Source organism: Scomber japonicus, chromosome 22 (genome assembly GCF_027409825.1).
Source record: "Scomber japonicus isolate fScoJap1 chromosome 22, fScoJap1.pri, whole genome shotgun sequence".
Taxonomy (NCBI): Eukaryota; Metazoa; Chordata; class Actinopteri; order Scombriformes; family Scombridae; genus Scomber; species Scomber japonicus.
The window spans coordinates 13603840-13621027 of NC_070599.1; the positions used below are offsets into that span (position 1 = coordinate 13603840).

Below are 17188 nucleotides of genomic sequence, written 5' to 3' on the forward strand. Positions count from 1 at the left end.
AATCTAAAGCTGTTGTATCTGTTGTTTTACACCTCAAGGAGACACATTTACCAGAGACAGAAACTGAAAGAAAAGAGAGAAACAACAACATATAGTCCTTTTTTTCTTTTATAGTCAGTAGTTTTCTCTTACAATAAGATTTGAAATGACAATGTCAGCCGTATTGTCAAAATGTGAGCGCAGCTGTGCCACAGCTATGTTTATCTCACCACACCTTGCAAAATTTGACGTCCGTTGGTTAAACTAGGCAGAGAAGCACAATCTTCAAGGGCAATATGTCATTTGGTAGAAAAAAGGTGCCACTCAAAAATAAAAGATTTATCTCAACCTTGCTCCTTTTTTTCCCATACTCCTCTGTCTTCATGCCCTCTGTGCTACATTTTATTTCCCCTTAAGAATATTTTTATTGAATTTTAAACAAGTAAACAAAATACGTACAGGAAAATTTTTAGAGTGCAAAACAGATATGTCAAGTTTACTGAGCACATCCATGATAGAGGAACACATCCTGCAATCTTGTCCCAATTGCTTCTCAACCTCCCACTGTACAAGCTGGAATTCCATATATATATAAAAAGGGTACTTCATCCCTGGAGTAAAATAGGAAGGTGCTGAAAGTCGGGGTTTTATATTTAGAAAAAGAAAAGGAAAATATATAAACAAATAAATAAATGAAGGGGGCTTAGATGTGGTACATTTTTTAAAAACTGCACAGTAGGAGGAGAAAAGCCCAAATACACTTTAAGTATTTGTTTAATGTTGGATTTCATAGCAATCTAAATTCTGTGACAGAAGCCAGAAGAGTAACAACAAATGTATAAATATAAATTGTGCATTTATACTGTATACTAAGCATGGATTTTGGAGGGTTGTCACAGTTTCTATAAAATGGATGTGTAAACAATATCACAGCAAAACATGGATATATAAAATTTTCAGTCATCATCAACAAGGAAATAATCAGCATGTTATTTACCTGCCATCTTTATTGCTGTCCAGTAACTGGAAAATGCTGCTTACTGAGCTGTACTGACCACCTAAAAAGAAAAAAAAGATCATATCTGGTTACTAGAAAACCTATTCCAGCTGTTCAGGTTATAAGCACCATGAGTCATGATAACAAAACTATCTTGTATTTGCCCTTTAATGACGAATCACTGCTATAAACACTAATTCATATATTTGAATGCAAACTGAGAGGCAGGGATAGAGAAAAGGACAGAGCAGAGAGTTGGATTTAAAAATAAGGGGAGCGGGAGGAGGGTGGGTGGGTGGGTGGGGGGGGGGGGGTGTAGAGGTTCTTGGGCAATCAGGCAATGAGTCAGTCACGCTGTGCAAGAACATTTGGTTTCCCTGTAGGAAAAAAAAAAGCATGTCAGAGTCCAGAATGCAATCAGGAGGCTTTGTGCTGTAACGGCTGGTATGACAGTGATTTCCCTCTTCTCCATTCATATTCACAGGCAGATGAAAAGGAGACGCAAAAACTTCCTCAACCCCTTTTCCAAGTGAGCATGTGACCCCAACTGATTCACTTTGAGAATGGCATTCATTGGAGTGGGAGGGAGAGGAAGTTCTCTTATGTTCGGGACTAAGCATCTCCCACATCATCAGCAGAACGAAGAATGTAAAGGGGCAAACTGATTGGCCCCTAAGCCTGGGGAAAAGCACTTTACATAATGCTAATTGCACATCCGCCGCAATTACCTTTCCGCACTAATTACAGAAAAGCTAATTGTGAAATTAGCATTTTTTTTTTTCCCAGTGTACAGTAGAGCGCCTGTGTTGAGTGTGCGCTGCTGTAGGGGTGTAAAAAAAACAAAATCCCAGTTCATAAATTCAGCCTTGAAAAATTAACTTTAAATCCATATTTATGAAGCCAGGCTTTTTTTTTTTTTTTTGCTTTTTTTTTTTTATTTAAATTTCAAAAGATGCAAGATTGTGCTCCACTTGTCACACACAATATGACTGGAAGTTGCAAATGTCTATGGAGAAGCCAGATCCCTCACCCCTGTTGTTGACTCTACTCAACCAAGTGGAAAAACAAGATTTGCTAATATTCTTCTGCAATACACACAGCATCTGTCATATTAGCGGGCTATTCTTTGTTTGAACAGCCTTCTATTCCCAACCTAACGCTTGACATTCTCAACCCGTCCTCTAGTCGCTCTGTCTCGCAAAAATGAGTGCACAAAAGGAGGAAGAGAAATAGTCTCATCCCTCCCTCTACTGCAGCGCTATAGCTATGAAAAACAACCGTAAGGAGGATAGATGGAGATGGGAAGAGAGGAAGGCAGAGAAAGAAAAAGATGGAGTGGGGGGCGGGCGCGTTGTGGTAAAAGGTAAGAGGAAGAGTGGGGAAGAATGTGGAAAATAAGTGAGGAGAGAGTAGGAGGGCAAAAAAAAAAAAATTAAAAAAGAAAAAAAAAATATATATATATATATATAAAAATATAACAGGAGAGAAAAAGGAGGTTCAAGACACTGGCTCTTTAGGCCAATGGCACATATAGGGGGCTATGTTTACTAATGGACACCATCACTCATCCGCCCATGTTGCCCTGGCAATAGCACAGCACACTCGTAAAATAAGAGGCACAAAGAGAACAGAGAAAATGGAACATATCAGCAGGAGACTGCAAATCTATGCCTGGGCTACAGACCACGTTATCCACACACAGCTTTCTTTGTTATTGTAGGCTCTGCACTCCAAGGCTAACAAAACACACATTTTGCTTTCTTTTATATATTATAAGCAACATTTCCAGGCAGAAAATTACTTCTTTCTGCGAGGGGGGTGGAAAAAAACACTTTGAGATGGAAATAGATCAAAAGGCTGCAGGCATCACATTGAACTTTTACTTCATGGAACATAAGAGACACTAAATAGAAAGCAAGGATCTGCAAATAAGTGTTTTAACCTAAATGGTGCATGCTAAAAGCAAAGGTTTACAGCTTCCAAATGATTCATACACTGCATTGACTCAACTTTACTTGATTTGTATGGCACCTTTCATACAAACATGCAGCACAGCATTATTGCTATGCAACCATGTAGCACTATGTGCCCATAATAAATGTCCCTTAGGGGACTAATAAAGTATATCTTATCTTATCTTATCTTATCGTATATTAGTGCTTCACATAGCAAGATTAAAACAACACAGATAACACAGACAAACAAAAGTACATGAAAACAAAATGGACTGCAATAACTAAAATTTTGCAAGACTTAAATGATGATAATAATCAAACAATAAAGTTTTAAAAATAGGATAGAATATAAAAAAGTCAATAAACTAAACACCAGGGATACAATGATATAAAAAAGCAATGATTAAAACTTAAAAGCTAAAGCTAAAGCTACAACATTACTCCAAATTGAAACTGAGAGCCAGATTAAAAAGATAGGTCTTTAATTTCCTTTTACAGCTGAGCTTTTTTCTAATATCCAGAGGCAATGTGCTCCATAGTTTAAGGGCATAAAAACAGAAGGCAGCCTCACTGCTACTTTAATGGGATACATAAGAATATTTAAAGAAAAGCAGTGGAGGATTTTAGTGATCTGGCTAGAACATAAAATGAAAGACAATCTCTAATATAGGGAGGAGCAAGGTTATTTAAAGCTTTATAAACAAGTGAAAGAACTCTATTCTAAAAGATAAAGGTAGCCAGAGTAGTGCCTTCCAGTTTCACCTCAGTTGCTTTGGTGCATTTTTCAGATCATAATTGGAATTCTCAAAACTAGCTGGAAAGACACCAGATGAGCATGACACAGCCATGTACCATTTGAAAGGAATGGTGACATATTCAAGGGGTCCATTAGCATATAATCAAACTGGAATCAAGTTAAGCATCTCACAACTTAAAATACCTGGATGAGGCTGACTTCAACCTGGCTGAAGGCAGACACCATGGTTGAAATGTCTTTGGCCACAGAGCTGGTGTCAATGTACCCAGCCAACGGGGAGGAAACATCGATATGTGTGCTGCTATTTCAGAGCATGGTGTGCTAACTAGTATTCCTATTATAGGGCCATACAAGGCACAGCATCCCCTCACCTTCTAAGCCACCCCTCTGCAGGGATATCTACCCTGTTGATGAGAGGGGTGTGATTCGAGACGATTTACCAAAGTATGTGGTAATTTGGGATAATGTGAGTTTCCATCACTCAAACAACATCAGGCAATGGTTTGTGAACTACTACAGGATGCTACTGGAATTCCCACCATCTTATTCCCCATTCCTTAACCCCCGTTCTACTCAGCATGGAGGTGCAGGGTTTAAAATCGCCAGCCATATATGTGTGGACATCACAGCAGACTCCTGCAGAGGCTTGGATAAGACATTGCAAAAGATTGTTTGCGCACTGCATTGCATGGGAAGGTATCCGTTGTGATGTGAATGAGAATCTGTGGCCCGACAGACAGGAATGTCAGGAGGTGTAGAAAGACGGTAAATCCCCATACAGCACTGCATGTACAGTTCTGCCTGAGGGATATTTCCTGTTTACATTTCTAATTTTTTTTTTTCTCCTTTGTTCTACGCAGTGCTATAAAACATGCTTGTCTTTTCCTTTTCTGTATCGCAATGACATGGTCTGTCAACAAATTACAGTACAAACCGTGAAAGCGCAAATGTGAATCCTTTCCAATCTCTTGCAGTCAATCTCCCACATGCAGTAATGTGTAACTGTACTATTGAAACTGATATATACCATACAGAAAAAAGTGCAGTTAATCCATTGTGTGGTGCTCTTTGTATGAACTGTTTCAAGAAATGCACTTACTATTATGCAAATATTAAGGATTATTCATGAAACGGACTGGGAGATCCAGGAAGTTTGAGTGTCTGTATTTACAGTGCTGGCTCTAATAGAAACTTTATTTTTTATTTTTTAAATGAAGTTCTTCGTACTTAAGAGCTGTTATTATTAAGACTGAGAGCAGATGATGGATTTAATAGATTGTCAATTGTGGGGGGAAAAAAGCACTTTGGGATTATTTTGGTTTTGTGAAATAATCTTTCAAAAATGGGCTTGTCTCGGCTCCCTGACTGCATTATTGCGAATTATAACTTGATCTTTAAAAATGTCAAAGTGAACATGTAGTTTGCTTTCCCTCCATTGTCTCTCTCAGCTTTCCGACAATTGCTTTTCAGCTGACAAATTGCAGCAGTTTTCCACAGTGATTTGCAAATGAATTACCTTTTTTGTTTGTGCAGGAGCAACTGTATCTAATGAGAATCTTAATTCATCATTAAAATCGTCAACAAGGTTATCAACTAAGCCAGTGGTGGATGGAGGAAAGGTATTTGAAAATTTGTCAATAACTAGTGTTACCCTTCACAACTCTCTGACTCTGAACAGTCATCTCATGTAGAAAGAGTGATGTTACAAAAAGGCACAAAAATGATTTGAATGGACTGGCAATGGATGAAATGTCAATATCAACAGCACTAGTAATAACTAAGTCTAGTGTATTTCAATGAATGTGAGTGGCACTGAGTGGCACCCTTCGAAAAAGCTAAAATCACTAAGTAAAATGATTTCATCAGGACTGGTAAGAACAATGGACATAAATTCATAAAACTCAGATAAGAAGTTGCTGTCATGTTTCCCACAGTTAGTAAAGGTTAGTGTGATTTGAAAATCATTGCTAAATATTAAAATGATAGAAAACTGCCAAAAGAACACTGAGTACAGGTAAAACTAGGAAAAATAGTGGCAATCCCACCCACTCTTTTACTTAGGTGAAGTTAGAAAAAGACTCTAACAAAGTAGCTGAAGCAGCTGAGGTAAGCCTGACTTCAGTTAAAAATAAAAAAGCTAAAACCATGTTCAGAAATAAAATCATTAATATAATATGTCTTGCTAGAGAGGGATCTAATATTCAAAAGTGCTAACTTTATCGTCTCTGGTCTTGGGCTCACTGAGAGTGACTGTGTCAAACTAATTTTCAGTAGGTTGAGTGCATTTCTGCCATAATAAAGGATCAGTGCAACATTAATGTGTGAGGCTGAGCTGTTAAGAAGAGTAGGCCTACCCTCATGTATCTTTATGTTATTATGACAGTTAACGACAACAGGAAAGGAGAGCATGTCATTATTCACAGCTGTTGAAGCGTGGTAGGAACCGACAGGTGTTTCTATGGATTGACATTGTGAAATGACTAGTTCCCACATGACACCTAGGAAACACTACAGCAGCTTTATAGTACAATACCCGGCCGTGCTATCCGTTACTACCCCATTTTATTAGTACCAGTACTTTAAGAATGATGGTGTTTTAATGAGTTGCGTCGATGTGCAATAGCGGGGCAATGTATGTGTGCATGTGTGTGTGTGTGTGTGTAGCACTCTGCTTACGTTCAATACAATCGCAGTGGGCTCTTTTTTTTTCCTCCCATATGCAAGCTGCAGCTTTCATGGTAACAGAACAAGAGATGTCTGCAAGTAGAAGTGCTCTTGCCAATTGTCCACAGCTTGTTGACAAAGCAGACGCATAGAGAAAATTCTGGTATTATTTGGCTTACATAGCCAGCAGTCAGGTCAAGCCCACTGACACCACAAAGCCCATCTGCAAAAGATTTCTTCTTCTGTTAGGAAGCTTTGACATCCAGGACTAGGACTAGTCTATTTTGGAGCAGTTGAGGAGTATCTGTTTTTTTTATTTTTTATGGTAGGGATAAATATGAGCATATCAAAGCAGTGGGAACACGAAATGTTTGGCACTGGATTGGTTCCATCTATATTACCTCAGGGGAACTTCTACTGAAATCCTCAGAGGCAATCTGGAAAACAAGCAAAATACTGTGTGTCCTCGCTGCATGTAACAGATTTATTAATAGTCATATAGCCCTATGCGAAATACCACATGTATGGACCAACAGGCAAATATAAAAAGCATTCTTAATGATATAATCCACATAGATGTATCTGTACTGGCATAAATCTCAGTTTTACCCCATGATTAGCCCTGAACTGGTCTGCTATGCTTAAAATGATTTCTTATAGGAACTAGTGTGCCTCTGAGGTTTAAATATTATTCTATGAGGCAGAAATCAACTTAATAACTTTGCACCTTCATATATTTTGAAGATCTGTCACTACATGAACACAGATCTCTCATTAAAGGAATTGGTTATATTTTACTAGAACATTTTAAATATGTTTGACTGTAACTTTAGCTAACTACATAGCAGCTTTTTATGAAAACATATTGGTATGAGTCCTATCTTTAAGCATGCTAATGAGTGTCAACAGTATTTGCAAGTCTGTCTGTGTTTTAACAGAGGAGGTAGTAACATACTACGAAACCTCTTTGACACTCACTAGCAGTGTTTACGTTACCTCAAAGGCAGGAACGTTGCCAAAATCTGTTATACAATTTTCACCATTCATGAAGACGTCACCAAGCAGATGGTAAAATACGGGTGGGAAATAAGTTGGCTTCAGTTTAGGCATTAACTAAAACACTGAGATCCAATCACAATGCAGGAAGAATCAAGATAAAGTGAATGGTCTTAATATGAGGCTAAATGCAAAGGCCTGTAATTAGATATCCAGATTGAAAGTTAGTAGGTGTAAATGTGGTATATGCCTTATTGTGTCTTATATCCTGTAATTTGTGCTTTCTTTCTATATTTCTATGCATCCAGGCCTCCTCTGATAATTAATCAAATTACTTTAATATGGTAAAAACAATCATCATCTCCCTCACCTACATCAATGGTCTCTTATCTAAGGTACGGCAAGGGGAACAAAGAAGCCTTCATTATTCTGTGTAGACTTACACATCTTCTTGTATCTACTGAATGCACACGCTTCCTTATTTGAGATGATTAGTTCAGTCTTATAAAACTGTCTGATGAGAACTAGGTGCGATTTTATGAATAGTTCAAGACAGAAATTATTCAAAATAAGGTGGGCAACATGCACAAATGAAAGTGACACATCTGACTATGTGACATTTCAGATTTGTGATGAAGAAAACACTCCACTAAGGATCTACCCCTGCTGCAGAAACACATACTCGAATATGACATTGTCTAATCATTCTGTTGGAAAAAAACAGCCAATATTTAAACTTTTAGACACACTAAGAGTTAATTGTGAATAATGTAGAATCAACATAATTAAATTACGTCAAATGTGGATGTAATTAGAGTTGAAATTGCATGATTCTCACAGTTACATTTACTGAATGAAGTCTATAGAGAATAATTGGCATAACTGTGCAATGGTTAATTCAACATCATCCACATTTTGATTATGAACAAATGTATGTTTAAGAAAGTTGAATAAATGGTTTGACTGTTAAGGCATCCTGACATCTCGTTTATGCTGTAAGGTGTCTAACTGCACTCATGTACCTTTGGAAAACATGATTAGCCGGGAGGTGGTTTGCATGAATGCATGATGATCCGCTATTGAAATCAGGTCAACCACTGGATTACCGATGAACTTGAGGAAATCCCCTCAAACTGTGGGTGAACTCCAAGACCGTGTAGCTTTGCATATTGGGACGGGCCATTAACGTTCAAAGGGAGTAACTGACAAAATACAGAATGCCTCTACATGGGCCCATCATATCAAATAAACATCATTAGAGGAGGGGACCTCAGTATGAACCCAAAGCTTATCCTGGTTGACATTATTTTTCAAAAACAACCACACATGATCAGTGTCCCCTCTGATAAGTAAATATGAGGTAAATCCTCACTGATTTATGTTTGTTTTACAAAATGTACATAGTCCCAGTGCATGATGTGTGGGACTGTGTGAAGGTATCACATTAGCAGTGGTGTTTTTGAAAGAACTACAGATCCCAAACGCTTCATCTGACCAGTAAAACGCCAGAGATTGGCAGGAAATTACATCTTCTCACAGTTTTATAACAGCGTATCTAGTATATATATCACCTCTTGAAATGTAATTCTCTTGTGCTTAATAAAATTGGGTAACTCAAACTTACAACATCTAATATCACCCGTTCCCAAAAAGGAGTGCCACACACTTTGTGCCATGAGAAACTCATTTTCTTTGAGAGTACAAATAACCTGGCCCTTTAAAAACTTCTCAATAACTGTGTGTGAAGCCCTGGAGACATGTTTGAGCGACAGCAGCAGTAAAGGGAGTGACTGTTAAGTTCTACTTTGCAGGCTCAGCTGCTTGTTCTTCTGGCTTTTCATTCCAGTTTTGACACTGGCTATTGACAGGTCATAAAAGGAAAGAGAAGACATTTCGTAAAAAGAATGCGTTCCTCTGTTCAGATGTTCCTATTTTTAATTGAAATAACACGACATTTGTCCTCATGGGCCACCTTGTAGTTTAGGGCAATTGTTTTCAAGTTTCATTCAATAATGTGTTTTTCCCAAATTAGGAGACTTGTTTATAAAATGTGCACATGTATTAGTCAATGGAAGTGGAATTTCTAGCCTATTAATCGTTGGTCCTCTTGTTTGACATTTAGTTGACAGGACCTGATAGCAAAATTATATGATGCTGAGGAGTTATGATGACATGGGGGCAATTGTGGCCATGCACTTCATAACATTATGAGCATTTTGAGGCTCTTTATTATTATCCAGGCTGCTCTTCAAGGATGGAAATTAAAGCTGGGTGTCAGCTAACTGCCGAAAATGTAAATTTGAAATGTAACACCAACAACTATAAAATACAGTAAAAAAATGACATGGTTTTAAACTAGCTGCTTGGTAAATGCACCCCTGCACTTTATCAGGAAGAATAGCTATTTAAAAAGGGCAATAAATCATAACAGCTAAGGTTACTCTTCTAGAAAAGTGTTTAAAAAACAAGTTTAGAGCCAAGTCACATTGAAAGTCTCATCAAATATAAAAGTTACAGATTTCGAAAATTACTTTCTTGATCATTAGTACATTCGTTCAATCTCTGCTTTACTGCCTGCATGTTTTAACACTGGGAATGAAATCAAAACGAAAGCCTTATCAGCTCACCACCCCCAACAACAACAGTGAGGCCCATCGGGGAGCCATAAAGTGTTTGCCGAGTTATACTGTTGGCAGATTGATTGTGCTTATTCACTAAATTTCAAGTATTAATCAACATGTAATGTCATAAGTTGCAAGCAGGCAAAAGCCTTGATAAGTACACTATCCTTTAAGTCACTGAAAGTTCCCTTCAACTTCTACACCAGAAGCTACCACACACACCCACACACACACAAATTGTCATTAGAAGTGCATAATAAAAGCCTTGATGGATAGCCAACATGGACAAGATGTGCCAACACTGCCACGGAAATGAAAATTGATGGTTGTTACGCCCTGAAGATGAGCAGTAATGGAAGTAAAGGATGACAGGCTCAGGAGCATGGGGGGCCAGTGACGCCTGGCAAAGGTCAGCTCACACTGTGAGAAGCATGATGGATGCATGCTCAGCCGGACGACCAAAGTCAAGTGACCTTTATTGCAATCAAGACTTTTACTTGAGGGGCAGTTTGACACAAGACAGACAATCAATTGCCAGGAGTATGTAACACCACAGAAGAATGTAAGGAATATGCCAGTAAAGTATACATTTACAGTCATCTGAAATAAATGTGATATTTGATGCAGGTAAAAAACAGGATGTTACAGTTTTAAAATGACAAAACAAATGGATTGTGTGTTTCCTATTTATGTGAGAAGTGTGCATTTTTCTCGGTTTTCTATGATTAAAAAGGACTCAGAAGCAATCTAAAAATCTGAAACTTTTAACTAAATTAACCCCACTAATCTCTATCCCTTGCCGTCACGACTCTAAATCCTTATGGATTTCAGCGCAAAAATGACTGAGCCCATTTCCCATCCAGCCCCACAACTTCTTGTACATTCACCTACACAAGTCTGAACGTCACTTAAATGCCGAGGCAGCTTGTGCTTGGAGCGATAAGGGAATTTTCCTGTGAGTCATAAGCAACTTCTCTCTGAAGGTTTGAGGAACGTAAAAGGGAGAGCTGTGGGACTGCAATATGCTGTTGCTCAGTACTCCTCTCCTAGTTCATTTATTTCAATGGCACAGGCATCTGTATTTAACCCTTCCAGCTGTTCCTGATGTTCTACCATTTGTCATCCTGACTGTCTGGCCTGAGGTGCTGAGGTCAATTTACTTTTGTTCAATGTAAGGCCACTGAAATTAAATGGAAGCTGCCCTGTGGTAGCCGCAACAATAACCTGACTACATCTTCAAACTGTAACAAGCCTGTCGATTGATCAAATTGCTTTGAAGACACTCCAACCAAATCACAGCAGATTAACGGTGGCATTACACTTACCACTGTCCCCTGCTTCCAGTGCTTTTAATGTTTCTTCTTTGAGTCGGTCAGCGTCGTTTTTCTTCCTTCTGTGGTCCTCTAATTTGACCTGAAGGTCCTCAGCCACCTGCTGAAGCTCTCGGAGCTGGGCCTGAAGAGAGACAAACACAAGGCTTAAAATTAGCATAACATGGCAAACATTACTGCTGCCAGCTGATGGAAACTTTCATACTAATTAGTTAATGTCAGTCTGAAGTGACTGGCCAAATCCTTTTTTTTTTCTTCTTATATTTTCATTCTCATAGTCCTTATTTGTGGCACAGATAGGACACCAAAACACAACTTAAAACTATTTAAATCTGGAAAATATCTGATTTGTGGACAAACACACAGTCATATAAAAATTAATATCTGCCAGCAGTAGCTAAAAGATATTGTCAACTTTCCCACCACTCCACGCTCCATTTCCATTATTTAAAGAGTACACTAACAAGCAATGTTTAACTTCCTTGCTGGTTGAAATTTCCAAGTGTGCTTTGTTGCATTTGTAACCATGTCCAATAGTGATGTCACATAGTCTGGAGCACATCTGTACATCACTGCAGCAAGCTGAGAAGTTAAACCACTGGAGCTCAGCAAGTGCACATACAGCTTATTTAGTGTGCAATCTCATTCAAACAAATATCATCTACACCATTTGTGTTATACATAGTCTTGATTATATATTCATTACTTGAGGAATATAACATAAAAGAATATAATGAAAGAACTAAATCGTTGACAAGAGAATCATTTTAAAATTATTTTGAGAAAGTTGTGAATCAATGCATTTTTAGGACCAAATCTCCATTCTGCTTTCCTCATCTTTCCCTATCTTTTCTTCATGCATCAATATATCTACCTCCAGACCAAAACCAGCTCATGCATTTACAAAAACATGTACGACAACAGCCAGGCCTACACAATGGACTATTTAAATCACTTGCGTCAGGAGGTGTTGACATCTCACCAAAAAACGACAGCTTTTGACAACCAAGCATAACCTATCATAACTCTCTGTAATGGACCAATTAATATGAAAGAGCAGCCGTTCTTATTTTTCGTGTGTGTGTGTGTGTGTGTGTGTGTGTGTGTGTGTGTCAATACTGCCTTCCAATCTCTCCTCAGAGACTCTCATAATGCAGTGATGGATTCTGCTTGGTTCGGATAGGGATGACTACCTTTCTAGGCCATGCTGTTTGCTTAGTTTGCCTCAGTGATTTATGGGCTCCATTTGAGTGTACAAGAACATATTTACTTGTGGATAACACCAAACATGTGAAAAAATAAAAAATAAAAAGTTCCTCCACCTTGTCAGTATGGAGTCCCTAAGTGTTAACGGTTAAATAAGAATGATATTATAATCTAAATACTTATATGAATGGAGTATAAAATATAAATTAACCCATAAATTGTGAAATTACATTAGAAATTCAATTCATTGTTATGCAAACTAAATTCATTACTGTGAAATGTCATTCATTTTCATTTCATTACAGGAATTTTCATTTGTCCTCTCTCAAATGTCTGGTTTCATTTTCCTAATGGGATTTTCCTAATGAAACATTTATTTCATTATGTCACTTTTTATGACCATGGAGTTGCCACTGCCCCGTCACATCTCAGCCAATCACACGTGCCTTAAGCATCTATTAGAAGGCTCCCTGTCAGGTTTAGCTAGCTAGCTTGTTCTCTATTGTTTAACTTAACAAGGCTACACATGCTATCCATCCAGCCAAACAGCTAGCTGAGTTGGCTTGTTAGCTTAGATAATTGCTCAGCATTCAAGTAAAATGTTTACATTAATTCAATGTTTCTGAAGATTTTCTTTCGGTAGTTATGGCCAAACTGTTCTAGCTAGCTTTGCTGGCAGTTAGCATATGATGATTGGCTGAAAGATGAGGGGATGGGCAGTGATGTCCACTCTCATTACCAGTAACATTATGAAATTGTAATAAGTGTCATTTGGAACAATGGCATTATGAAATAAATGCATTTGTTTAGGGGTTTTTGTTTGTTTTTCATTTTTGGCTGATTTTTTAGGACATCAAGAATACCTAAGTTTCCAAATTGTTAACCCCTTATTCCCTCACGTAACATTTTGTTCACTTGTACCTACATGTACATACTGTACTGGTACACAAGAGCTAGACACTAGATTGGAGCATTAAAAATAACATAGTCAATTGAAAATAATTCTAATAATAATAAAAGCCATACAATATGGGCTGTAATATAAAGCCTTAACCAGTTTGGACAGGAGAAGTCATTGTAATACAAACAAACACTGCAATATTTCCTACTTTAAAATGTACTCTTAGAGCACATAATCAAATAATCACAAACCTTCTAAAAAGGATTTTCTTGAATACCAACAGCAGCACTCCTACTTCTGCTAGTTCTAGGGCACATCGTGCTGACATGCTACACTCAGCTTTCATTGTGGAAAGGCTTCTAATTTGTTTAAAAAGTTTTCTAGGGTGGCGTTTCTTTAACAGCAGATTCTTCTTTAACCCTTGAACCACAGGAAGAGTTCACTTTGGAGTCATTGTTTGAGGTTTCCGAGACGAGGCCCCTGAGGTAACCCTGCCATATCAACAGAGACACACTGAGAGAAGAGGATCACAATGTGCGGCGGGGCTCCGAGGGCTGGGTGACACTTCAGCCTCGATCTGTCAATCAGCCAACACAGAAAAGAACATGGGGGGAAAAAAAGAGAACAGAAGAGAAAAGAAGAGTGCAGAGTAAACACTCAGAGACCATCAGCTGGCAAATCAGGCATGTGTAAATGTGTGTGTATGACAAAAGTGGCATTCAGTCAAAATTCCTGTTGTCAACTCGGTGGTATCTTTTTAACCATATCTTCCATTACAAGCAATACATGTTTGAGCAAAGCTTGACACTCCCAAAGTGCATTTTCTACCAATGTCTGGAAATAAAGTTATTTCTCCAAAAATCAATACTCAAAATAACACAAGGATTGAGGTCAACCCTGAAAAGTGAGAGAAGTATAAAACAGTAAGATGTAACATTTTTTGGCTGCCTATGAGTATATCACATTTCCAATTAAGTATTTTCAAACCATAGCCACATGCTGAACAATTTTCAGTTTTCTATTACTAATGCGCTAAAAAAAAAGGAAAATGATCTTGCAGCGTGTGATACATGAGCAAGATTTCACCATCAAACAATGGAGGGAGGGCCACTTGTAGCTCATCAAGCACAATGATGCACTAAGTAATGAGTCCATTGAACTGGAAAATATACCCAACAAACATCTAAAGAGATCATCAGCTGCCAAATTTACCAATTTAATTTGCACCAAACTCCAAGGCTCCAGTTTCTAATTTGGCCTAGTGCTTGTTGAACTAAATGTGAAAGTGGAGAGCCAAGGAAAAACTATGAAGTATTTTCTGCTTATCTTGAAGCTCTATAAAAGGACCACGTCGATTCAAAATGGGTTTGATCACTCAGGTACTTGTTTACTTGTGCTGACATACCCCCAGACATTTAGTCCTTATTGAGTTAAAGTGATTGCAAATGAAGCACAGTTAAAGATGTGATCCTTAAGAGGTACAAAAAACAAAAAAGTTCATGGCAGAAGCAGAATACAATGGAAGTTTATGGGAACAAACTGAAACTGAGACAAGATACAAGATACAAACCTATAATCTACATGTATGCTTTTGCTACACTGAAATGGGAGGAAAAAGCTAAGCAAAGAAATAATAAAATGGCACAATAAACTAAACACTAATCCAATTGGAGTAACGGCTGAAGTCATTTCAATTTCATAGAAAACAGTCAGAATCTTATGTTGACAAGGCAAAAAGTAATTGCACAGCAGGCTATGGTTGGTATTGGAAACTGCACAGCAGACACCTGTAGCAACAGGTGCCGTGAACGTGTATGATCAAAACAGTATCAAAGTGCACAAGCTGCTCATTTACACCAACAATTCTCTTTTCTTTTTCTTTAGTATCTCCTTTTTTTCCCCCAGCAGGATGGATCATAGAGAGGGCCGAAAAACTAATAGTGGAGGAATGAATCCAGGCTTTTTCTTGGGATCATCAATATGGTTCAATATTTGCAGCCGGAATGGATTTTTGGTTTTTCTCTGTGGAAAGATATGTTACTATTTGCATTAGTGACTCTATTCTTAAAAGGATAAAATAAGATATGTCTGTGCTGTGGGACAACTATTCCCAGATAGGGAACCTTTCTTATGTTTGAATGAAATAACATTTTTCCTTGCCTGGGTTAAAAATAAAATGGTTTAACTTAAAAACTTGCACAGCTATGATAGGCTATATGTTTTACAGAAGATTTTGACTTAATTTAAATAGTAGCCAAATACAGCCAGAATGGACCAATATATATTTTTTTTTATTAAAAAGACTGAGGTGTCAATACAAATACTCGTTACAGTTTATATGCTTTGTAGATGTTCCCTATGCAGTTAGCCATAAAGCAGCTAGTTCCTGTGTTTACTTTTAGACAAAATACATCCTGATATCTTTTTTTTTTATCTATCTCCTGTTATCTATGTTTCACTTCTTTCAGATTTTAAACCACGGCCACAGTGCTGTAACTATTTAGGTTACACAGTTACATTACAATTACAAGTATTACAATTAAAATATTAAAATTGAGATTAAAATAGCCTGTTTAATTCAAGCTCGCTAAGCCACTCAGAGGTTGCTTCTGGGCCGGATAATATGCCAATTGAATGGGACCAATCTGTGCTTATCAACATTTGCATTCGGCAAGCAAAGACACTGATAGCCCTTAACTGGAAAAGTAGAAATAAACCATCTATAGGTAAGTGGATTAAGGAGATGGCCAACAGGAGGCATTTAAGGAAATATGGGATCACTTAGTACAGAGCTGGAGTTACATTGGAAAAGGAGAATTAATGTATAGAGATGTAAGTAGCCGCTCCTTGCTCCCATTTTTAGTTAGAGAATCATGTGTGTGTGTGTGTGTGTGTGTGTGTGTGTGTGTGTGTGTGTGTGTGTGTGTGTGTGTATTCTTTGATTGTTTGTTTTCTTGTCCTTTGTCTTTCTCTTCTTATCTTGTGTTTTTCTATGTTAGGTGATTACTTCATACTTCTCAGTATTAATTGTTAATGTGCTATGAATTACATTTGTTACCAGTACTTTGTGTTGTTTTGCCCGGAGCAGTCTGAGGGGAGCATTGGTGTTGGTGGACTAGCTGGATAATATAATATGGTTCGGGCTATAGTTTATTTGTTTTTCTCTTATGATTCTTTTTTTTTTCTTCATGCATGTCTGTTTATTTATTTTCTATTTATAATTTTAAAATATTCTCAAAAATAAAATAAAAACAATTCACAGAGCACTGCACATATGAAAGCAAATTAACCTCAACATCCATATCAATCAAATACATTAGGGAGAAAACAAGGTTATAATACCAGTGCACAAGTAGCCATGGTGAAAAAGTTAATTATTGAGAAAAACTGAAACTATATCTTTAAACAAAAGCTAGAAAAGAAGCAAACATACAACTTTAGGGGTATTCTGACATAATAATAATTTGGTAATTCATAACAACACAAGACAGAGAAAAGAGAGAAATTATTACATTTAAGAGAAGACCACTGTACTTCTCCCACTAGTCCATCGTGTATGCTACATGACACTATGCATCCTGGTGAGTCAGCACAAAGCTTACAGACTATTTGAACAATCAGTTTGTCGATTGACAGAAAATAAGTGAGTATTTTGATGAATGAATTATCATTTTAGTAATTTTTTTTAAGAAAAAATGCAACTGTTTGTTTGTAGTGCTTGCTTCTCAAATGTGAGGATTTTAAGCTTTTTGTGTCATACATGATACTAAACTGATCATCT

General features: G+C 37.5%; 1 protein-coding gene across 1 annotated transcript in view; it reads right to left on the minus strand.

Annotated features, from left to right (window-relative positions):
* The window catches only part of LOC128383709 (glucosidase 2 subunit beta-like), a 132708-nt gene that overhangs the window by 109118 nt on the left and 6402 nt on the right, over nt 1-17188 (minus strand). Inside the window, exons 6-7 of the mRNA XM_053343305.1 lie at nt 11295-11424; nt 977-1037 (exon numbers count right to left, since the gene is read on the minus strand). Coding sequence (XP_053199280.1) covers nt 977-1037; nt 11295-11424 — 191 coding nt within the window. The remainder of the gene's footprint in view (nt 1-976; nt 1038-11294; nt 11425-17188) is intronic.